At 41.2% G+C, this 25,314-nt stretch overlaps 3 protein-coding genes across 4 annotated transcripts in view; all 3 read left to right on the top strand.

Annotated features, from left to right (window-relative positions):
• Positions 1–5,074: 5,074 nt before the first annotated feature.
• On the top strand, positions 5,075–5,915 carry LOC310861057 (transcription factor HES-2-like; the record flags this gene model as incomplete). Its single annotated transcript, XM_083768336.1, has 3 exons — positions 5,075–5,164; positions 5,275–5,458; positions 5,584–5,915. 3 exons carry the CDS (start codon positions 5,075–5,077, stop codon positions 5,913–5,915), a joined length of 606 nt encoding a protein of 201 aa, XP_083624462.1.
• A 4,842-nt stretch (positions 5,916–10,757) lies between these two features.
• LOC310861808 (transcription factor HES-2-like) lies at positions 10,758–11,703 on the top strand (the record flags this gene model as incomplete). The annotated part of the gene is made up of 4 exons (XM_083769450.1): positions 10,758–10,847; positions 10,975–11,070; positions 11,191–11,287; positions 11,384–11,703. The coding sequence occupies 4 exons, from the start codon at positions 10,758–10,760 to the stop codon at positions 11,701–11,703; spliced, it is 603 nt and encodes a 200-aa protein (XP_083625576.1).
• A 3,804-nt stretch (positions 11,704–15,507) lies between these two features.
• Positions 15,508–25,314, top strand: part of acot7 (acyl-CoA thioesterase 7) — a 52,727-nt gene continuing 42,920 nt past the window's right edge. Inside the window, exons 1-3 of one of the 2 annotated variants that reach the window (XM_083768879.1) lie at positions 15,508–15,632; positions 21,114–21,231; positions 21,918–22,074. In XM_083768879.1, coding sequence (XP_083625005.1) covers positions 15,589–15,632; positions 21,114–21,231; positions 21,918–22,074 — 319 coding nt within the window. In that variant the 5' untranslated portion in view covers positions 15,508–15,588. Of the gene's footprint in view, positions 15,633–19,074; positions 19,212–21,113; positions 21,232–21,917; positions 22,075–25,314 lie in introns of those variants that run through there. The other variant, XM_083768878.1, reaches the window with a different exon arrangement.

The following is a 25,314-nucleotide window of genomic DNA, read 5'->3' as shown; positions in this document are numbered from 1 at the left end:
TGTAGCGGCAGTCTGGCCAAGTGTATATTTTATATCACTTTGGCTGACATGCTGGGGACACAGAGAACGACACTGATGCCCCCTTCAGTGTCTGCACATCCTGCCTGATAGTTCTGAGGGCAGATCTTCAGGTGTTCGTATGAGGCAGATTCATTCCACTGCAGAAGAAGCAAAGTGCCTTCTGATCGACCCATCATCAAGAAGGGCATAAGTGTCGAGGGAACGGTCACCGTGGCGTAATATAACTCGACCTACTTTGAGTAGGACTCTTTTCCGGTCAACTGGCTTGTCAAGGTAGAGCACCTCGGCAGTAGTGTGAACTATAGAGTATAAGGTGTGATCTACCACAGTGCCAGCACCACTTCTTGTTTAGAATTAATTCTGTATTCTGTCGTTAGTCTCTAGTATTCACTGACTAAAGATGTGCCGGATACTGGCAGTTCAGGGGCAGAGCTGGTTGGCGAGCTGGATGAGGAGTACATGGAGTATACGCCAGCTGATGTCCTGGACTCTCACATGTCACAGTTTGAAAACATGTACAGTACTACATCGATATTACACATTTTGATGGTTTGACTATTATCTAACATGTCGTAAATAGTACCACCGTATTCCTCATCCTTGAAAATGTATGATTAGTCACCAGAATCAAGTTCCTAGGTGGTCTAAAACTTGAGTTATTGTAAAATAACAGCGGGTGGTGCTGGTGCATGCCATTTTGAAGAATGGCTCCCATGTTCACAGGACATCCTTGAACATGTAGGATCACCAGAATCAAGATCTAGAATTGCTGAATTAGTAAAATAACAGCAGGTGGTGGCTATTTTGGAAAATGGCTGCCTGATCACCACGGGACAAATCTGCGATGGCCTATAGCCAAAAATGTTCCTTATTGCATGCTCTAACTGCTCTAATTTATCGTAAAGTGCACGATTTTTGCCTGTATCCTCCACTTCCAGAAAGTTGGTCTATAAATAACTGAATGCTGCTTCTCTATATGTTTATAGATTCAGGTACAGAAAGCATAGACCTTTTCAATATGACCTGAGAGGTCAGGAATCTCTGGATGCATGTTCATATCGCACAAGACCAGAAATGCATTTTGGCTTCAATGTTTAAATATAAACCATCAGTAGTATTTTGAAATTTCGTTTTTGACAGACAGGGAGTTTAAGTTTAAGAACTGGAGTGATATACTCCAGGACTCGGGCATGCAGCAAAATCAACTGCAGTCATCTGATTATTTTAGGGAGACCTGTGAAGAGACACCATTGCACTATACACTGTAGTCTAATAGACCTGTCCCATAAACCTTGGGAACCAGCTGTAGCCAGTTGTTATGTCATTTCACAAATTTACATGTTTATATGAGCCCTGAGATATAATTTATATAGAAATGTGTGAGGATTAGGAGTATCAAAAAGTGTGTTTTGACAAATATCCCAAATGGGAGTTAGTCGGTAGCTTTCTTGAAGGAATGCAGGGAAGATTTTAGATTTAGATTGCACATGGTCAAAACACGTGGAGACTTCTTTGGCCTATTGGCAGGGTGCAGAAAAGGTGTGGTATATTGGTTGGAGACCATGCATTTTGAAATTAGCTGGGACTTGCATGTGTCCTTTGCACAACACACCAACTTCCTTGCACCAACACACCAACTTAATTGCACCAGCTCAGCACAGCACAGCACACAACGGGGCAGAAATATAATCTCCAGCCCTGCATGCTTTATGTATTGAATGGAGCAGGTATATGCAGCTAAACTTTCAGCACCCTGGACAGTGAACATTTTTTGTCTTTACAGATGTTCATAGCTGTCCAGGGTTCTGAAGGTTGCATGTGCAAATAATCAGCCAAAATTTAGACTTATAATACAAAATTTAGACTTATAATACTATATTGACTCTGCGTGTGTGTGTGTGTGTGTGTGTGTGTGTGTGTGTGTGTGTGTGTGTGTGTGTGTGTGTGTGTGTGTGTGTGTGTGTGTGTGTGTGTGTGTGTGTGTGTGTGTGTGTGTGTGTGTGTGTGTGTGTCACACATCATGTTAGTGTATAGCGACTGAGCGCTTGTTCTCTGCAATGGATAATGCTTTATTTAAAAACACTGTTTTTGGCTATGTTCCTTATGATTTATTGCCTTAGTAAGATTTTTAAACTATTATTTCTGAACACCTTGCATATAGGCTATTGATGCAGCGAAACTGTCCTGTTTGGCTCATATCATATTCGAAATGATCACAACTTGTTTACTGGAATCAGAAATCAGACCCAATCCTCAGAAGACTCATGCAGTAACAGACGCTATTTTGGCATTGGTGACAATTTCGGCGTAGATTTTGGCTTGGGATGCCAAACGTGTCGTCATGAACCTATACGATGAAGGACGGAACCCCCAAAGTCTGGATCGAAAATACGCCTAAAATTTGTTGTATAGGCCATGTCGTTCATGACAGAGCGGAGTGCTCTCCTCTCAACCCAACAAGACATATGCGACTCGATGGACGCTTGGTTTCACGCCTCACTATTTGCATTCCCCATCTGGCTGCACATTTTGGCTCGTGTCAGTCTCATGCCGCGGAACTGGGCTGGGGTCCTGCAGGGGATGCGCGTTGGTCGTTGCTTCGATCAAGGCAAGCTGAATTCAATTTAGCAAGCATATAGTCGTAACCATACTTAAATGGAACTACACGTCTCCTGCAAGATACCATTCAGCCAGGATTTATATGAGAATTACTGCAGGCTATAGGAGTAGGCTATATAGTCATTATTACGGATAACTTGTTAGCCTATATACCATTAGCGGTTATTTTGGGCAGTATACTTTTCATTACTTACATTCAAGGGCTATAGCCAATAATGTTCATAATTGATAACATTCTAAAAGTGAACCTTCGTGTTTCACTGAACTATTAGGCCTATATACTGAATAAGTATACTATGTACTACCAGATATTGTATATATGCAACATCCGAAAAAAGTCTTTGTATTCTACATTTCTGCAACAATGGGTCACTGTCCTGTCCTCATGCTACAATGCACAGATGGAAAGTAACGCTGCAACATGAACAAATAAGGCTCCCAACAGAAGCCTATTGGATTTCTTTATTTTTGAAGGGCCCCATTCCCAGACTGGGTTTAGTGGCAGTTATTTGGGGCCCCATGGGGCAGGAGAGGACGCGTGCAAAACCGTGTATCCATGTCGGGGTAGATTCCACTTTTTGTTAATAACGACAGGACAGGGCAGCTTACATCCGGGCAATAGCGTCCCCTTGTCTTAACTTTGTGTCAAGTTGATCATCTCAAATGATTATGTATTCAAATAAAAATTATTTAAGCATAGTTGAGTTGTAAAATAAGAAACAAATGGTGCAAGTTCAGTAAACTATAGACAATGCTGTGCGTAAAACGTGTGCGTAACGCGCGCGTAATTCGAGAAAGGATAGGCCGTTGAAGCTCCCATGTTATATCTTTGTCTATATCTCCACTGTCAATTAAAAATTCAACATGTTTTTTCAACTCTAGCCTCAGGGATGCATCAAAACGACTTTAAAGCAATCTATAAAATAGCGGTATTGTGTAGATGTGCCTTTACCCACGCCACAACTCCCCCCCCCCCTCTCTCCAATCGCCATGCAGATTGAATGCCCAAACAATGCCTTATGGTTATGTTTATTTGGGGGAAGGGAGAAAAAACCCGCGTGTTTTTTATAGAACACATTGGTGATGGCGAAACAAGAGCAGGAGCTGGGTTGCCGCCGGTGGGACCGCAATGTAGCCTAGTGCAGTTGTAGGGGAACTTGTGAGTGGGGGAAGGGCGCCAGATGCCCATCTGTTGCGCAATAGTGGCGCGTGCTGAACGCGTGAATCGAACTGCAGCTCACCGAAGACAGAATCTTATAGCCTATATTCATTCCATATACCTATACGTATATTCATAAATGAACATATAGGCCTAGAATATATGGTGCTTTGTTTTATTTTCTTAACGAAGGTCAAATTTGGAAACTGCTTTTAGATAAATTATTTCATTTTGCGGATAAGAAATGTTAACACATTTAGATAATGCACCGTGTAATTTAACTGTTTGCATTCACATTTTAACCTTTAAATAAACTTGAATTAAGTTTTTTTCTCATTTTAACGAGTCACACACATGCACATATAGCATCCTGTTGGTTCAGGTTATTATCACTGCCCTCCATGTCTGCTGCTGCTGCTGCTGCTGCTGCTGCAGCAGGTGAACCTTCTAGACATTGAAAACATGTTGATGGGGGATCATGTGTTGATCAAGCAGATGTTAATCCATACATGGCGTGGCTTGGGTTTCTGGTTTATTATTTCGGAATAGATTAGGCCTGCTATCAGTAACATTCAGCTGGTGGTTCTGTGTTTGCAGGCATCTGTGTCAACTCAAGACGGTTTGGTTTTTATGGAAAACACGTTTGGTTTTCCATAAGCATAATGTAGGCCTACAGTATATACTTAAATGCCCCATTTGCCATTTAAGATTGATTTACTAATCATATTATGACCTGTTCTTTGTGTGATTAAGCTATTCACAATAGTGCATGCATTTACTCGAAAAGGTATATATTGTATGATATTAAGGATTTTATCATAAAATGAACAAAAGAAAACGAATCCCCCATGAATCATTAATTACAAAAGAATGGTCTAAATATTGTGTCAAACCGTCAAACGGCAGTATATCCTAAACATCGATATGTGTAATATAATATAGTCTTAATCTTTCTTAAAATTAAAAGCAATAGAATTGGCATATCAACCTATATGTCTCAGTCTAAGGCCGTGCATACCAGAGCTATACGCAGGGGCATACAGCAAAGACCAGATGGTCTTGAGTGGAGCCGGGGCGCCAGTTAGATGTCCCAGAGGCATTGCCCCCCGTGTCAAGGCGACAACACAATAGCTTGTGTCATGGTCCCTCCCCTCTGACGCGCCGTGCCCGCATAAATAGCAGACTCGCCGGATCCACGGCACACTTGAGCTCAATCTCTCCAAGAGCAAGTCTCTCTTGCACACTAAACTTAAAAAGCACAATATATCAAACGAAATGACTCCTAGCATCACACCAGAGGCAAACCAGCCTCTCCCTGTAAGGTCCACTGTGGCCCAGAGAAAGCAAGCTAACGAGATGAGAAAGGTAAGAAAATGGCTAAATATAGTAAATTCAACTTGTGGCATGTATATTACATTTACTCTTATTTGATTCTTGTGACAGCTGACTAACGATTTGTTTTAATATGTTTCCAGACTCTCAAGCCTATGTTGGAAAAGAGACGGCGCGCTCGCATCAACGACAGCCTGGCTCACCTAAAGACCCTGATTCTGCCTCTCGTTGGCAAAGACAACGCGCGCTACTCGAAGCTGGAAAAAGCTGACATTCTCGAGATGACCGTGCGATACCTCAGAGACCTCCCCTCTACTCCAGTCAAAAGTGAGCATGGACACATTTCTCATAGGATAGCATACTCTTTATGTCAGAATTTGACGCGTTAAAGGGTGAGGGGATATTCACTTTTAACAGGCATTAACCAAATCCATCTTCTCCCCCAACTCCAGGCTCCGCAGACAGCTATAAAGAAGGCTACAAAGCGTGCCTCCAGCGTGTCTCCGCTCTGCTTCCCAAAACCAACCTGGACCAAAACGCATGCCAGCGGGTGAACGACTTCATCCAGCAGTCCATGTCCGCGAACATCACCCCGACCTGTCAGAACTGTTGCGCCCAGACCTCCAGAGCCTTACCCCAGCTCCAGCAAAAACTCCTGAGCCTCAAATCCAGCCTCGGCTCCAAGACTGAGAAGCAGTCTCACAGCGGCAGCAGCGGCGTCGCTCCTAGCGGAGCCCAGCCGCTGCCACAAGCAGTCAATGCCAGCATGTGGAGACCTTGGTAGACCAGATGTTATGACTTTTGTTATTTAGGCTATATATAAGATATTTATTTATTTTCTATTTTCCACAAATCGTGTATTAGCATAGAGATGACGAAGAAGAAGAAGAAATGTTGGAGTTACTGTATGAAAAGTTATGAATTAACTAAGGATCTGGCTCATGCGTTTTATATACTGGCCAGTCCAGATGAGCACAGATCTCAAAGAAACCGTAAAGTCTATGAACTTTGTTTAAATGCAATCCTCTTTGGGGTTTCAAAGATATGGGTTGAAAACAACACTTTTGTAAAACCCCAAGGGTTATTTTGTCTGAGGTTTGCACGATGGACTTAAAGTATTTTGGTCTGTGCAAAAGTATAGTCTGTAAACACTATGTGTTATATAGGGTTTTGTATTATTTATGGCGAACTTTTTTTTTGAATGATCAACGCTTTAATTGTATTTATGGACGATTTGTGACCAAATCAAAAAGTCTTGTGGCGCTTCTGATCTTAAATAAAAAAATATATCATTCATTATTTCAATGTTGTTTTGGCCTTTATTTATTTATGCATTGTTTTGTATCTGCTAACTTCTGATGAATATGAAACCGATTTGGTCAACATACATCAACAAAATCCAGCGGGAGCCTGTCTGTCCCTGATGAAATAAAGGCGCGCGTCTGACTGTTGCTGTTTAGAGCGCAGGTGGCCCATTGTTGGCTAATAAGACGGCGCCTCTCTGCAGATATACTTGCCGCCAAATTTCGTGGGAATTTGGTCCAATTCCCAAATTCCCACGAAATGTCTTCTTTTTGAAAGGCACCGTGGACTCCATATTATGGAGTCCACGGTGCCTTTCAAAGAAGACACATTGGGTTTGGGTTACGTATGTATCCTATTTATTAATGAGATATATTATTATCAGAACCAGAGACCCCAAAAATCATATAGGCCTATGTCACCGTTCGCGCGTTCGTAGCCTAATTGGATATAGCTATACTAAATAATGTACTATTATTTTAATAAACGAATATTCATTCATTGGCATGAATTGAAATATATTTTTTATGGCTGAGATGTTCATAGGCCTATACTGAAAATAAAGACAACTTTTTGTCTTCTCAAATGGCTAGTGAGTTCTTTCGTTAGATGACATAGCTGTAAAAGCACCACATACTGGCTATAGGCCCAACACAACAAAAAGCCAACCAACAGTTAAGTTAACTGACTTTATATTGGCAGTTGTAATTTAATTCCTGGGAGCTCTCTCTTCTATGTGGAAGGGTATAGGTTATAAATACGATCTATAATTTACTGTCTCTTTTAAATACGTTTAATGGTGATGCTGTTAAAAACAAACTCAAACAATAGTTCCCTTTGTTATTAGGCCTATAGTTTAAGTTGAATCTGCACCACTGTAAAAAATTATAATAACAAAGTGCCTCAGCACAATCTAAATATCACAGTGGGATGATTTTTGTTATAGTCTCCCGCACTTTCAAATTATCCGCACTTCTGCTTCAGGTTATTCTTCCTCTATTTTGCGTATATCTAAGTCTATCATCATTCTAATATTGTGTATAGGCTAGATAGATTTTACGCTTTATTTCAGATGCAGAGAGACAGGGAATTAAGAGCCGAGAGGAGATGATTCAAAGTAAACCAGTCCTTCTACACTTGCACAAGACGTCAGAGTGCACTGACCACTTTATAATAAAACTGCAGGCATTTGCTCATAAGTGGCCCACTGGCCTCTTAAGGTGACAACTGACAATTCCATATTTGTTGGTCTTCAAAACCAAAAGACCTATATGTACAATATAGCCTTAATATATTATCTTACTTTAGTAGCCTACTATAGAAAATGTTCAGTATAGGCATGCGAGACATATTTTGATATTGCAATATTTGATTAATCAAGAATCAAGATTGTGTTCCCCCTCTTTATAATGAACAATAAGCACAACAATCAGACCTGTAGCCTGTTGAAGAGCAGTGACTAAAGAACCAGTGATGCTGCAGGCATAAAAAGTATTCTGTATATTTTCACATGGAAAATGTTAGTCTGTATGCCGCCGCACACACACGTTACACATCTACCCATCCTATATCCACCATCCTCCAGCTTTGACTTTTAATTCCCACGTATCGGAACATTCTCAGACAATGGGTCTCTGTCCATCCAGCTTGCGCAGATGGGTTACCCACGCCGAATTTGCCCAAGAGACAATGGGAGACCCTAACCGTAAAGCGCAGAATGGAATACTTCTGGATTCTCTGCCCGCCGTTTAATTGAAGGCCCCCGCGGGGGTGCGACGGGCGCGTGCAGCAAGTGTGCGTATCAATTTCAGAGAATCGCTTTGTTCCCCGTGCAGCTCAGCAGGCATGAAGCAGCAGCCAAACCGCTACAAATGTATTATAAAGCTTCTGTGGACATTACTGAACTGTCATATTCCGAATAAACCCGTCCGTCCATATCCTTTTGTTGTATATATTTTTTCTTTTTTAATAGTTATTTAAAAACGACGACGGTTCATGGCGTCATATATGTGAATGTTGTAGCCTACTCAATCGTCCATATAGTCACGCGCTTTGCCAGACTTTTCAAAGTTAATAAGGAGGACCTCAAACTATGTTTGTTGTCCATAATTCCAAGTGCAATAAAGACTCATTTGAACCCCAAACAACATTAACCAATGGGATCGCGTTTCATTCATTATCGTCTAATATAGACAAACAAGCATCCATTGCGTGATAGCGGAGACGCTAAAATGTCTAGAAGCCAAGCTCGATATGCTTTTGTGTGTAGGCCTATGTGTGTTGTGCCGTGCGTAAATGTTGTGCGTAAATGTGTTCCTGACTGCAATATGTTGCTGTTGTGTGTGTGTGTGTGTGTGTGTGTGTGTGTGTGTGTGTGGGGGGGGGGGGGGGGGGGGGGGTGGGGTGTTAGTAGCCTATGTTTCTATTGGACAGACCATACCACGTCGATAGACAAGAAACATGCAGATGGGGTATAGGGTAGCCACGCCAAAAACCACGTGCATTTAAAACGTGTGTGTGTGTGCGTGTGTGTGTGCGTGTGTGTGTGTGTGTGTGTGTGTGTGTGTGTGTGTGTGTGTGTGTGTGTGTGTGTGTGTGTGTGTGTGTGTGTGTGTGTGTGTGTGTGTGTGTGTGTGTGTGTGTGTGTGTGTGTGTGTGTGTAACGTGTGATCATCTATGAGTTGTGCGCGTAAATGTGCTTGTGGCGTGGAGGGGGCTGCAATATGTTGCTGTTGGGAGTGGGACATGGTAAGCGAGGGTTGGACAGGTGATTGGCTGTTACGGATGATGTTGAGGTTTGAGAAAGACTCAAGAGAATAGGGTGGGGGTGGTGCCGGTGGTGATGGTGGGTGTGCAAGGGCTCAGTAACAGACTGCCATCTGGTTTCCATGGCGCGTGCTTTGCGCGTGGTTTCCGGGTGACACTTTTTTTGACAGGTCGTTTAAGACTTTCCGGAGGTTTTCCCCGATCAGAAATGTTTTGAATTCTTGAATTTATTTGATAAAATAAGGTTAATATATAGATTCCATAATTTCTTTCCCGTTCGTGTAAAGCACATTAAGTTTACTTGGTATGATATGTTCTAAGCACGTGATGGTGATACCATATCACATACCATATGATACCATACCATAATCATATCATATATACCATTAGGTTCAGTGTCTTGTTACGTTATAGCCAACTTCGTAACTTATAAAGTAAAATTATATGCGTAATCATATACATTTGAAAGGGGGTATAGGCATATAGCAGTCCATCTGTGAGTATACAATACAAGTCCCTTCGTTGCCAGGCAAATCCTCTACTCATGCAAAATCCTCCCTATAAACATCAGCAGAAGCCTGTAGGTATACCCCCATCTGAAATTGAATATAAACGTCATATGCACACCCTTTGTTGTCTAGAGCAGATGTTATTTGAAAGTAGCGTGGCTTGGGTATCTGTGATTATAATATTTTAACCATAATACCCAAGCATGACCCCTTCTCACTATTTTTACGTTATTATACCCTATATATAATTTAGTTTTTAAATTATAACAACTACCGCAGCCTATTTTAGATTAGGCTATACTCATTAGTGGCCAGTAAATAATAATGCTCTTAATTAAACTATCCAATTAGATAAACTATTTATTGGACTGTGTACAATTAAACAATAGAGCCACCTGACCTAATGCTTGAACCATTATGGAAATCTAGAAATGTATCAAAGACAATTTAATCGTGCATGCTTTCAATACAATTTGTGTTGTTACAATTTTGTTGTTACAATATATAGACTAAGATATTGTCCAGGGCAACATTTGGTTTATTGCGCATTTACGCACATCTAACCAACCGCTTTTTAATTAAAAATAAAAGTTACTCTGAATTTCGTGATATAGTGAAAAGTGCAAACTAATATAATATAGCAATTTATATGACCTGGAAGAGTTTAAGGACTTCATAATATGATTTTACGCTTACAATATGCAAATTGCCAATAATTGAGAAGCTCTTTACGCACACATGTCAAGCTTCTTGACGCATATCTTGTTTGCACGCCTCTATAGATAGATCCTATTTTAAACACGCACTTTATAGTTGTTATGCTTGGCTGTGAGGTTATAAGACAGATGGTTATCTTGTCTTACTAAAAGTGATGCTTTAGTGATGAGGATCAGGTCCTGAGTCAAAATCACTTCGTGGCGGCTTGGGGGCGTACCCATGACGCGCGTAAACCGACGCCAAGGACCTGGATAAATACCGCAGTCCATGGCCATTGGAGATACATTTTCACAGACAACTGTTCAAGGCACTTCTCGCATTCCCCCAAAAGGATGTCTCCTAACATGAGCTACGAAATCATCCAGTCTGTTTCTCCGAGGCTAACCGTGGCGAGGAGAAAAGAGGCGCTTGAAATCAGAAAGGTAAGGAAATAATTTGGTGTCATCGTCGTAGAGACTTTTAGTAGTCCTTGCATGTTTCCCATTTGAGTTAATTATGATTATTTAAAGGTGTTTAGTCGATTAATTATTTAAACTCTGTTCTTTTCAGACGATGAAACCGTTGATGGAAAAGAGAAGGCGTGCCCGTATCAACGACAGTCTCGACCATCTGAAAAATCTCATACTCCCTCTCACTGGCAGAGATGTAAGTTCCAAACAAAATAACTTGTGCAATAGCCTATAGTATCGCAATTAAAGCAGAATAAATGCAGTCAAATTAATGAGAAAGCATCGTTGTTTAACATTTATATAACATTTTCTCCAGAAGACTCGCTACTCCAAGCTCGAGAAAGCTGATATCCTGGAGATGATAGTGAGATTCCTCGGCGACACACCCCCTGTTAACAACAAAGGTATGCATCGTATTTTTTAATTGTTTTATTTTTATTTTTTTCTCTACTTAGTTTAATGGTGTTGCTTCTTGAAATACAAAAAATAACAACTATTCCTTTCTGCAGACAGGTACAAAGAAGGCTACAAAGCGTGCCTCGAGCGCGTCTCCGCTCTGCTTCCCAAAACGAATCTGGGTCAAAACGCATGCCAGCGGGTGAACGACTTCATCCAGCAGTCCATGTCCGCGACCACCATCACCCCGACCTGTCATAACTGTTGCGCCCAGACCTCCAGAGCCTTACCCCAGCTTCAGCAAAGACTCCTGAGCCTCAAATCCAGCCTCGGCTCCAAGACTGAGAAGCAGTCTCACAGCGGCAGCAGCGGCGTCGCCCCTAGCGGAGTCCAGCCACAAGCAGTCAATGCCAGCATGTGGAGACCTTGGTAGATAGACTCTAATAGAACATTTCAAGGGCTGATTCAGTCAAAAGCCGGTGCATGAAGTTCACATATAGATGGCTTCATTCATTTGTACATAAACGTAAAGCTATGGGTGCATTGTCTTTCACTTGATGAAAAGGGAGCTTTGGGTTAAATAATCCGAGTTGAGTATCATATACTCCATTTTAGCGCACGAGTCTGTTGTCCCGTATGACCTTATGGTAGGCTATATTAAGTTGACAAGTGTAGGCAGTCGCGTTGTTTTCCGAAATCTGCATGTATGTATCGTATTTTAAATTTAGTCCTCTTTTGAGGATTAAATGATTAAGGGCTATGAAAAACGCCCAGTAAGACCCAAAGGGTCATTTATTTTATATGTATTTGCACATTTGGCTTCAGTATTCTGGGTCTGTGTAGATGGTCATTGTAAACATAATATTATGTTATTAAGTATCTCTGTTGGGATGTGTTTTCAACTTCTTTGCTATTCACTGCAAACATTGTGTGTGTATATACATGAAAAAATAAAATAAAAACTACGAATTCGTAGTAAATACTTGTAGTGTATTTTTGTGCAAATAAAGGGGTTTACGCACGTGCGTAATTACGCACACAGACCGCGTTGACATGATGTAGGCAAATAATATAGCCAACCCCTATTATGGACGCATCTACGCATCTTTCGGTTAGAGTAGACAACAAAGGACAAACGTCTGGATGAGTCAGCTGTCAGACCGGCGACCACAGGCGGGGTCATGGACAAAAAACAATACTCGTATCATTTTGGGAGTGTGGGCTGCCTGATTGTTGTCAAGTGCGCCCCTGCAGGCAACAAAAAAACATTGTTACCTCTTCAGAAAACATGGTCTATGCTGCCCTCTAGCGGTAATCATTGTGGATATAAAATGTTATCTCTTCAGTACCTTGAATCCTTGATCATGTTTATTTTATTTTTATTTTTTTAAAGTTTCATTGGTTATAAAACAACAACATTATCTCATGTCCTCCTGTTAGCCGATGTGGATGAAGATTGACTGAACTAGCTGTTACCGATTATGTGAATCATGTGATGAAGACCGTTAAGAACGTTACTGAAGAGACCAGACCAGGCAGGATTTAGGATTTCAGAAGCCTATCGGTATATGTGCGCACACAGAGTATAGTAGACCTAGACTAGTAGACTACACATAATGTTCACTTGGACAGGGTCGTCTTAAATGAATGATGTCCTACAGAGGCTACATATGGGAAGCCGTTTAGGCCATAAATGCAGTCAACTCGCACATACATGTATACTTCTCTTTACATATATATTGGTACTTCACTTGCACATACATGCATATCTCACATACACATACATGCATACTTCACTTGCACATACATACATACTTCATTCGCACATACATACTTCACTTGCACATACATACATACTTCATTCGCACATACATACATACTTCACTTGCACATACATACATACTTCATTCGCACATGCATACACACTTCACTTGTACATACATACTTCATTCGCACATACATACATACTTCACTTGTACATGATACATACATACTGCATTCACACATATATAAATACTTCATTCGCACATATATACATACTTCATTCGCACATATATAAATACTTCACTTCAAATACTTGTGTGCGTGCGTGCGTGTGTGTGTGTGTGTGTGTGTGTGTGTGTGTGTGTGTGTGTGTGTGTGTGTGAGAGAGAGTATGTAAGTATATGCACAAAAGTATGTATATAACAGGAAGGCAATTCCTGGAACAGGAAGCTCACAAGATCTTCGCAAGGTATTTCTTTCTCCCCGAGTTATGTCGGTAAGGCTCAATGCTTTTGTCACATGATAGCGCAGCTGATTCGAAGCATCACATTAGGGGTAAAAAGGTACCACGTGTATATAACAATAATAATAATTACTATTATTATTATTATTATTAATAAACCATAGTATTAATTAACAGGTTACATGCAGGCATTACTTTAGGGGTAAAATGTACCTTTGCACATAATAATAATAAACCAATTAACAGGTTGCCATTTCCTTAAGGTTTACAGGTTAAACACTTCTTATTCTTATTTTTACAGGTTAAACTCTTAACCATAAACATCCCCTCTTTGAATTTAAATGCAAGGCATCTGTACAATTAATAAATGGCTTATTGAAAGTTAATGCATTTTTTTGTATGTATTATTATTTATTATTTTATTTATTTACGGCTAGCTGTATCATTCTCTGTAGTGCACTCGATGCATCTCAATAAACTTTGGAAAACATGTATAACAAAGTCTCTATTGCCATTTAAGACATTGATTTGCAAACAAATCAAAACAAAAATCAAGTGGACAGTCCATTAGCTTTTCATTTGAAATTCATTTGTTATGGCAAAAATGGTGTCCTGGCGAATTATGTGACCATCTTCAGGGTTTCCTGCACAATGTTGTTGGCATGGCGCTGCGCCATGCTTGAAATAAATCGCGACATGCCAAGCTGCGAAAGAAAAAAAGAAAAAAAAGGGGGCTAGTGAATCATGGTGTGTGTGTGATATGAAATGTCCAGTACCTCCCCAGTGCCTCCCCAAGTGCCACCCCAGTGTCTGCCCTGCAGTGTCTGCCCAGTGCCTCCCCAGTGTCTGCCCAGTGGCTCCCCAGTACGTCCCCAGTGTCCCCCGAGTGCCTCCCCAGTGTCCCCCTCAGTGCCTGCCCAGTGTCCCCCTGAGTGCCTCCCCAGTGTCTCCCCAGTGCCTACCCAATGTCTCCCCAGTGCCTCCCGAGTGCCTCCCCAGTGTCCCCCTGAGTGCCTCCCCAGTGTCTCCCCAGTGCCTCCCTGAGTGCCTCCCCAGTGTCCACCAGTGTGTCCCCCAGTGTCTCCAATAGCAATACAAGAGCAATAATACGAATTCATCTTAATTATTAATTAATTAATTAATCAAATTAATTGACAATTGACAGCACCATGACAAAACTTTTTCCTGCAGGAAACACTGATCTTGCAAGCTTCCTGTTCCAGTAATTGCCTTTCTGTTATATACATACTTTTGTGCATATACCTTCATACTCTCTCTCACACACACGCACGCACACACACACATACTCTCTCTCACACACACGCACGCACGCACACACACACACACACACACACACACACACACACACACACACACACACACGCACGCACACAAGTATTTGAAGTGAAGTATTTATATATGTGCGAATGAAGTATGTATATATGTGCAAGTGAAGTATGTATGTATGTGCAAGTGAAGTATTTATATATGTGCGAATGCAGTATGTATGTATGTGCGAATGAAGTATGTATGTACAAGTGAAGTGTGTATGCATGTGCGAATGAAGTATGTATGTATGTGCGAATGAAGTATGTATGTACAAGTGAAGTGTGTATGCATGTGCGAATGCAGTATGTATGTATGTGCGAATGAAGTATGTATGTACAAGTGAAGTGTGTATGCATGTGCGAATGAAGTATGTATGTATGTGCAAGTGAAGTATGTATGTATGTGCGAATGAAGTATGTATATGTGCAAGTGAAGTATGTATGTATGTGCGAATGAAGTATGTATGTATGTGCAAGTGAAGTACCTAAATGTATGTATGTGCAAGTGAAGTATGCATGTATGTGTATGTGAGATATGCATGTATGTGCAAGTGAAGTACCAATATATATGTATGTGCAAGAGAAGTATACATGTATGTGCGAGTTGACTATGCATTTATGGCCTAAACGGCTTCCCATAGCTACAGTCGTACATATCTGACTCCGAGCAATTGACCGCCGCACGCAGCCTGACGGTCTTCCTTCATGTGAGCCGAGCCGAGCCAAGAGCAGCAAAGCAAAGCCGTATAAACAGCTTGTCCTCATGTCAGTATTAAGGGCTACTACAAACTCCGTCCATTTATGCAGGTAAGCCGCTGCTGCTCAAAACAGATAGGCTATTTCAAATGCACACGTTTTCTCAGCACCTTTAACAAGCAACGTTAAAAAATGTCTTAATAGGCTAATGTCAGCTAGCGTACGTCCTTTGCCCCGTGTATGGATAAATGTATACCACGTTTTATCGATAGAGGCTACAACACTGTCACTACCTAGGCTGAAAGGAATAAGAAATATATAGGTTTTCCGCGTTCTTGTTGCCGGTCAGAATAGGCGTAGAGTAGCCAAGGGTATCGCGTGTCGTAGTATGCGTATGTGATGACACCGTCACACCAACAATGATGCATTCACAATCACACCATAGACTAGAAAAATAGATTCACACGCAACATATAATTTAAAGGTCGTAGGCTAATCCTCGGAAATGTATAGCATTATTGCACAAATTATAAAAACAATGAGCTAGAATAAATTACTTATCTGGCTGCTACTTTTAATTATGCATTATTATTATTATTATTATTATAGCACGACATTATTATGCATTTTTACAGTATTCAATATAACGAGAAAAGTCTAGGGCGCTCACGTGTGTTGTTAATTAGGCTAATGATATTTGAAATGCTAAACCTAATTACGTACAAGTAGACTATACCCCAAGCGTCTCCAACCCACAGCCTGTAGGTGGAGCCATTGCCATTCAGTGTCACACGTGAAGCTGTTTGGTGTCTGTGTGTACTTTTTGGGAAAATGTTCCAATTAATCCTTGCCAGAAAATATTAGGCCTACATTGTATTATTCTGAATATTGTTTTTGCAGAAAAGAGTGTTATTGCAAACCTATCTTGCGCAATGGTTAATAATATGCAATGTTACTATGTTATCAAGTTTAGGAATGGGTTCTTAGGAAGGCCTTCCTGTTCCTCCATGCCCAGGCATGAGGCAGGCAGGTGCAGGGCGTTGCTGAAAATGTGAACTTGTGCTCAGCTACTACCCTGGGTAGTAAAAAGAACAACATTTAACAGATTAAAAAATATATATATTTAACTACAGTGATAAAAGGGCCAAGAGGGCGATTAGATTAGATTACAGTATGTGTCACTTGCCATATCTTTATGTATATGCCGCCCATATATTTAGGGTGGCTGGATCCCTGGGTGATCCCTGGGTGGCTGGATCCCTGGGTTGGCGGTTCGAATCCCGGCTCCTCCTGGCCACATGTCGAAGTGTCCTCGGTGTGAGCTTGCCACCATTGGGTGGGAAGTGAGGACGCTGGCGTCGACTGTTCGCCGATTCACCTCCCAATGTATGAATGAATTCGGAACCATTGAAAAGTGCTTTGAGCACTTGGAAAAGCGCTATAAAAATGCAATGCATTCATTATATCTACCATAGGGCTGATATGACAGCTGTCCACAAAAGAAAATTAGGTGCTGAAGGCTGTTAAATGCCTTTTTTATTTGTAAGGGCAGGTGCTACATCATGAAAATGTTTTGATGCCTAGCGGCCATCTATCGTCATCAGGGTCATCATGTGTAGACTCTTGAGCTATGTTCACAGTGGTAGTTCAACTCTGATTATTGTCCTATACAGATTTGAATCAGATTGGTTTCATCAAGTCTGAACAGAATTGTTTGACATCTGATTTCTAAACATGTCTCAGTCTGGACTCTTGGACAATGAAGCCTGATTTTTAAGGTATGATGGTATTGCTTGTTGAAAATGGCAGAGCTTGTAGATCTGCTATTTTTGGCGAGCGATATATCTATTCTCCATATATGACAGGGTATAGGTCTAGTGGCCTACATTAGGCATTGATCCTTTGCCTATGTCATTACCACAGTAACCAATGCAGATAGGTCGACGATGTCTGAATACACAAAATCTAATCTGATCACTTGCAAATAGCAGTGTGGACAGTCGGTCATAGCTCTAAAGATCACATTTCAGAAACAAATCCGATTTGCCTGCTGTCGTCTGACCAAAGCCTTAGTCTTGTTATGGTCTATGATTGATCGAGCCTCAACGAGGCAGGTGACTTGAGGTCTTGCATTGCCTTGTAATAACCTTTCATGCCTGGCTGGCTGGGATGAAATATCATTATTCATCTGTTATAATCTTATTGATATGTTGCAGCTGGTGTCTTGTATAGGAGTTATAGTCTACCCAAAGGGTCTTGACTCTGAGCCAGTGTGGGCCTCTGTTCAGACAAAGCTTTGGGAACACCAGGACCAGAAGTCCCCTAGCAAAATTAGGAAAAGTTTGACAAAACCAACTCTTGTTGTTACAAATTATGACAATAAACACAATGTTTTGGGCAGATGAAATCATTAGAAAGAAGAAAAACACAAAAAAGTGTTGTACCCTGCCCCTTACTTTGCCTTTTTTACTATTTTGAAAACCAATCTACAAGCTCACAACGTGTCGATGGAGATTGGCCATTTTAACTATTCAATAATGTTTAGGGATAAGGGGTTTAGCATGGATGAAAATAGCCGCCAGCTGGGGCTCCATCTTGCTTCGTTTCCAGGCAACCAAGTGTATTGTGACCTCAAAACTGTAAACAATCCAAGGTTAACCTCCTATCTTATGTTGTTGACATATATACTAGGAGGCCAGTTTGACATAATAATCAGACACAGGCACTGTCTGAGAGGCACAAGCCCTTTTGACCAGATTCCCACATAAGGGGCATGTGAATACATACTAATAAAATACATCTTTATCAGATTGATAAATACATATTTTTAATTCTATTACTGTGTTGCGTATTAATCATTTAATTGTCTGTATTGTTCATTAAAGAAGTGCATAAACACTTCATAACGTGTTGCAACAGGAAACGCTAGGGAACGTAGGGAACGCTACAGGGAACTTCTGACCCAGACGGGATTGAAACACCTCTTTATGGAACAATATGGACTAATACGGAAACACATCCGTAATCACTTTATTATTTGAATGTGTACATGTATGGAGAAGCAAGGGCATTGTTATACATAAACGGAATGCCAGTGGCTATTTGAGGTTAGTGTCAAGACTGGCGGAGATACACAAATGTCGATCGATTAAAAAAGATCTGTCAGTCTTGGTGCAAGGCTATAGGAGAGCTGAAAGCAGCCCAAAGTGATCCTCTTTACTTTGTTTGTACGATAGCCAAACCTTATATAAAATGACAAACGTTGGGAGAATGTAACAATAACTTCCTTATGATCATCCCGACTGACTGCGTGCCTATCTGAATTGGATTATCTGTTTGACAGCCGACCTGGCTGCCCTGTTTGGCATACTCCAGTGTGCTCATTGGTTGAGGTCGGGGCCCATTCGGAGTTATGCGTCAGCATAACTCCAAACTAGTTAGGCCAGTGATGATGCCAGAGGCGGGGTCAGTGTGTGATGTCATTTTATCCCGGAAGTGTCTAGGTATAAAATCTCAATGTGTGGATGCTGTCATTATACAGACAAGAGAGTTGTTGAGACAGACAGCAAGAGTATCAGTCAACCAGAGTGTGAAAGAAATGCGCTGCTTTCGGCCTTGGGTTAGTAGGAAAGTAGATCAGGTGGACAAGGCAGTTGTAGAGAGACTCCAAGAGAGGCTCCAACTCTGCAGGTATTTTTATTCTCTGACACGCACGCGCACACACACACACACACACACACACACACACACACACACACACACACACACACACACACACACACACACACACACACACACACACACACACACACACACACACACACACACACACACACACACACACACACACTATCGCTAGCTACGGTAATCTGACTACAACCTTACCTTAACTTTAACCTAAAAATCCCCATCCCTTTACCTCAAGACTAACCTTAACCTCACACCCTCATTAAACCTAACCTCTGCATGCCTAATCCTAACCTAACTCCAACCTAAATCTTTTCATAATTGTATCCCAAACTCAGAAAATACGTTTGAACTATAGAAACAAACATTTTATTTAACTATCCTACTGTGGACTTCTGGTAACCCTCCCTCATAATGTAAATGGGGAAATATTTATTTTGTAGGTATTTGTTTCATGTGGCATCATTGAGACCTGTGCGTCCAGTGTTTGGGTCTTGGGAGATTACAAAAGACAAATGCAAAAAAGTTCGCTAAATACTGTTCTGTCTCAACTATCATGAGCAGCCAGTCTGTGTATCTGAAGAAGACGATGAGATGATGAGATGAGATGAGATATACTTTATTGTCCCACAAGGAGAAATTTGTCTTGGGCAAAAGTGCAGTAGTACTGTACATCAACGTTTTTAAAACACAGACAGACAATACATAATAGCAGCATTATACAATGTATAGTATCACAGAGTATCACAAGAGATCAGTGCAAAATTGCAATCAGAAGGTATATGAATATAAAAGTACAGAGTATTCACAAGGTATAGTCTCACAAGGTAAGAACAATAAATAACAGACGAAAGGTCAAGAAGTCCCTTCCCCACTAAGAGCTATGAACTATGTGGCGGTTGTTCAGTAGAACAATTGAAGTGGGAAGGAAAGAAAGTTTGAAACGGTTGCTCTTGCAACGGCACGCTCTATAACGTCTACCAGAGGGTAACGGCTCATACTCTATTTGACAGACTGAGCACCGTTAAGATTGTCTGAAGAGATGGAAAATCTTTCCTACCAATTACCTTCATGGCTGTTTTTTCCATTTGAGCTATTCTAGATTTGAGCTGGCCAGAGAGTGTCCCAAACCAAGCTGACATGCCATATCTAATAATGCTACCTAGCACTGCATCATAGAAAGTTGACATGACTCCCTTGCTCAAACCAACATGTACATGATTATTACAGCAGAAAAAAAAATGTTTTACATTGGACCGAAAAGGTGTAGGTTGAAGCCGTAGCTTTTGTGGTGTTTAACATAAGGTGGCTATTATCACACCAATCTTTAAAGTTATTGATCTCACTCACTGATGTAACCCACCAGAGAATTTCAAGATGTAGTTGTTAGACTGACTACTTCTACAGTAATTTGTGCAGGCAGTGAAAATAAATGGTGAAACAATGTTTCATTTATCCTGAGTAGTAGTAAGGGGATGAGTAAAGATTGTGTCAAATGTCAACTTTCTGTATATAGTAGTACAGTATGTCATCAATTATCATTATCTTTTTTCAACTATGTTAATAAGCTAGCAGCTTCTTCTGATCAGTGTTTGGATGCATCATGTATTGCGCTTTTTGTGCAGATCAAAATAAAAAAGTGTGTGTGTGTGTGTGTGTGTGTGTGTGTGTGTGTGTGTGTGTGTGTGTGTGTGTGTGTGCGTGACAAGTGATGTCAAGTGGTTAGACTTGTTCCAAAAACAGACCTTTTTCTTTGGCATACCAAAGACTGAGGTGGTTGTCAGCCTACTGGTTTATGTGATACTGGAGATAATACGTGTAGATTCAAGTTCAGCCCTCACCATTAAACCTGCATGTAGCTCCTAGGGAGGCTAAATGCCATTGCTAATCTTGTCTTTCCTACAGGCTCATACGCCCAGATGATGCCAACATTGCTGGCAACACCCATGGAGGTACCCTCCTGAAGATGATTGAGGAAGCGGGGAGCATCATTTGCACACGCCACTGCAACACACAGGGCGGGGTAGGAGATTTGAGTAATTACTGCCACAAAATAATGTTTTATTTTTTTATTTTTCACAAATTGAGTGATTTAGCTTACCAGTTTGCTCTTACCCAAAGCCACTTGTGAACAGAATTTTCATTTGGTATTTTCTTTTAGCTCTATGTTATGTGATGTTATATTTCACCTTTCACACAGTGCCCTATACCAGGTAGGGCACTGTGTGAAAGGTGAAATATAAAATCAAGTAAGGTAGGGCCTACCTTATTGTTGTCTTCACCTTTAGCCTGCTTGACTTGCATCATTAGACTGTTGTCTTTCTTGGTGCATTCTTTGCATGTTTTCTGGATGGCAAACATCCTGCCACTTGAGAGATTAGCTGATAAATAATCATGCACATGCACACACAGGTACTCACAGGCCGACAGACAGAAATGCACCCATCCATCCATGCTGACATCAGAAATATACAGATCCCCACCTTTTGAACATTTTTGAAAAATCTTGAAATTGAACTACTGATTCTGAAGGTATTTGTAGAATCGGCCTCAGGTCTTCAGGGGTGAAATGGGTTCTGAGAAGTGATTATTATACCGATTTTCGGTCTAGCGTCTGGAATGACCAGCATCTTGGGCCATCTAAGGCTCGCCGGCTAAAGGCGATCTATCCTCCTGTCCTTCATTCATCTGCCCCCCTTTCTTGTCCAGGACCGCTGTGTGGCTGCACTGGCACGAGTGGAGAAGACGGAATTCCTGTACCCCATGTTCATTGGAGATGTGGCCCATGTTAGTGCTGAGATAACGTACGCCTCCAAGCACTCAGTGGAGGTGCAGGTCACCGTCATGTCGGAGAACATACTCACAGGTAGCCTTTTGCAAATTATTATTATGAATTTATTTGTCAACTCAACTGGTTTTATTTCCTCTTATACTGTTGTATAGTTCAGGAAACACAGATGTAGACAGTGAGGAGAGGCATCATTGGAATTATATTGTAAATGCAGGTCTAGAAGTAGCTCTGGTCCATAGCTCTAATGCCTTTGCATTACAGCTATGCTACTCTTGTGTTCCTGCGCTCGCATGAAATGCAGACCAGCCTCTCGACTGTAGTGAAAATAAAAATAACGTTTTTGCTGCTCACCAACACAAAGGTGGCTTGTGTTATTAGAAAGCTTACTTTCTGCGGTGGACGCACTCTGAGCCCCCAACCACACATACTGTATAAAATGCACTTTTTGGGCAGAAAGTGGGTTTTTTTCACAGGAAAATAAATCCTGTCTATGGGGTTTCCTCTTGGCAATTTCGGTAGAGGGCGCAGTGGAGTTACTAAAAGTATTATCCTTCCGGTGAAAAAAATATTCCTTGTTACGCTAAGTTAAAGTTACGCTAATGCGTTTCGGCTATATGCAGCCTTCATTCAAATGCTCTAATGAAGGCTGCATAGCCGAAACGCGTTAGCGTAACTTTTTGGTGTTTGCCAATAAAGAAATGGAAATGTGAGTACCTTGTCCCCCGCTTGTTTAATTTTTGGATGTGCTACCTTTTTGGAATTTTTAATATATATATATATATATATATATATATATATATATATATATATATATATATATATATATATATTTGTAATGTAAGAATAATTCATATCCACTCCTAATTTTGGAAAACTATTTTCTATAGCACACACAAAAAGACTAAATATATAAAGCAATGTAATGACATCTCCACATTTAGACCTGCAGGAAGAAGAGTATGTAGATAGAATATCCATGTAAATTCAACCTGTAGAAGACCCCTCTCCAACGTTGGGTTTTCTGCTGAATTAAAGAGAAGAGAAGATCTATCTTTTTAAGTGATGGGCAACAGGAGGTTTTTCATGTCCTCTCCTGATTGCACTTGTGTGTTTTAAGGCATGAATATAAAAGGATGGAACACACCAGTACAACCCAAGACCTCATTGGGTTGTACTGGTGTTCGACCACTAGAGGGCAGCCTGGAACAACTAAACCAGCCCTGAGTTCCCAAACCTTTCAGACCTTGACCCCACAAAATAATCATATTTGAACTGGGAACCCCCACCCTGATATTGAACTGGGACCCCCCCCCCCCCACCCTGATATTGAACTGGGACCCCCCCCCACCCTGATATTGTGATAAGCACTTGGAATTGTTGAACCATTGTTATAGATGACAAATGAATAGCCATGTCTATTTCCAATTTTAGCATAGAGAGTGATGTAATACCTGTTGTGCTATCTTTAGATATTACTCACACATGCACATGTGTGCGCATGCATTGTGTGAGCTTGTACAGTAGATCAGCCAGCTGTTGTAATTGTTTGCGCATCACCACTGTCTGTAAGACAAATGATAAGATAGGGCGTATACGTTCTCAAACAGCCGATTGGAAAAGGAATAGTTGAAGATCTTTTCATAATTACAGCCCCAGAAATAAGAAGAAAGAAAGAAAGAAAGAAAGAAAGAGCAGGGAATGGATGGAAAGTGTGTGAAACAAAAGAGGTGTCCTCGCTAGTTGGCCGTTGCCCTAGCAACAGGCTCTTACTGGCTGGTTGGTTGGTTGGTTTTCTTTGGTTGGATGGTTGTTTCTTGTTTGTTTGTTTGTTGGTTGGATCAGATGGTCGGATGTTTGCTGGGTTGGAGCTTGGAGGCAGGTTGACAGAGGCACATGCGCAGAAATGAGCCGACAGGTAGAGGCCATGGCCAGCTTTGCTCCATGGGGTCCTTCCTGATCGGACTGGACAGCTAAAGACAGCGTGTGTGTGTGTGTGTGTGTGTGTGCATGTGCGCGTGCCAGTAATTTCCTTCAAAGCATTTCTGTCATAAGATGAATGTGGGATGTTTTTCAGGACACTGTGTGTGTTTTTTTACTTGGATGTGCTTTGCATGCCGAAAATATAAGAAATACTATAAGCTCACAGCGTTTCACTCATTGTGAGCTATTGTTGGTGCGTAACTAAGTATAGATCAGTCTTTAGTTGCACTAGCATGTGTGAGCATTACGTATGTGCGTGTATGTATGTATACCCCAACCCTTGTGTGTGGGTGAGTCTGCATGTATTTGAGTGAATGCTTGTGCACGCGTGCATGCCCATGTGTCTTTGTGCACGGCCACTGAATGTAAATATTTGTCTATGAGACGGCTATAAGCAGGGAGGATGAGAGAAACACATGCATATACAGTACGTGCATGCATGCATGTATAGTATACAACATGCCTACGTGCATGCATTCATATATATGCATGACAGTGTATGTGAGCACATGTATGTGTTTGTGCTTTGCTTGTGCTTGGCCCTTTAAAGGTTCCTGCAGGGCAGCGGGGAGGAGAGAAGATAACGGGAGCAGACATTATTTGCTTATGTCATGTCAACTTAGTGTCAGGACACACACACATGCTTGCATGCAGGCATGCGCACGCACGCATGCGCACACACACACACACACACACACACACACCCACACACACACACACACACACACACACACACACACACACACACACACACACACACACACACACACACACACACACACACACACACACACACACACACACACACACACACACACACACTGCATACACTGCATACAGTATGCCAGCATTGGCAGAGGGGAGGGTGATCACTGGCACACGTGTGTGTGTGTGTGTGTGTGTGTGTGTGTGTGTGTGTGTGTGTGTGTGTGTGTGTGTGTGTGTGTGTGTGTGTGAGAGAGAGAGAGAGAGTTTTGTTTGTGAAAAAAAATCTGTTGGAAATATTTTATTTTGATTCAGTGTAACATAATTAAATGTTGATGTGGCACACTGACTATCACTGGCGCATTCAAAAGTGAGTTGCGAGCCCCTGCTTTGTTCTCGAATTTCTGTTTTTACAGTATGTCTCCAAATAACGGAGGGTGTGCGTTATATCTTTCTCTGAATGTTACACGCTGACTATCAAGAAAATAAAAACATGGCCCTTCATGTCAAAAAGGTTTCCGACCCCTGTAGTGTTGTACAGTGTGAGATTATACATACTGTAGTAGTACATTCATATACATGCACCCATTAAAGGACCACTTCACCACTTTTCAATATATAATATGTCCT

Source organism: Protomyctophum parallelum (genome assembly GCF_964188405.1).
Source record: "Protomyctophum parallelum genome assembly, chromosome: 7".
NCBI classification, from domain to species: Eukaryota; Metazoa; Chordata; class Actinopteri; order Myctophiformes; family Myctophidae; genus Protomyctophum; species Protomyctophum parallelum.
The sequence above is the reverse complement of the archived record's forward strand: the minus strand, read 5'-3'. Positions and strand labels throughout refer to the sequence as shown.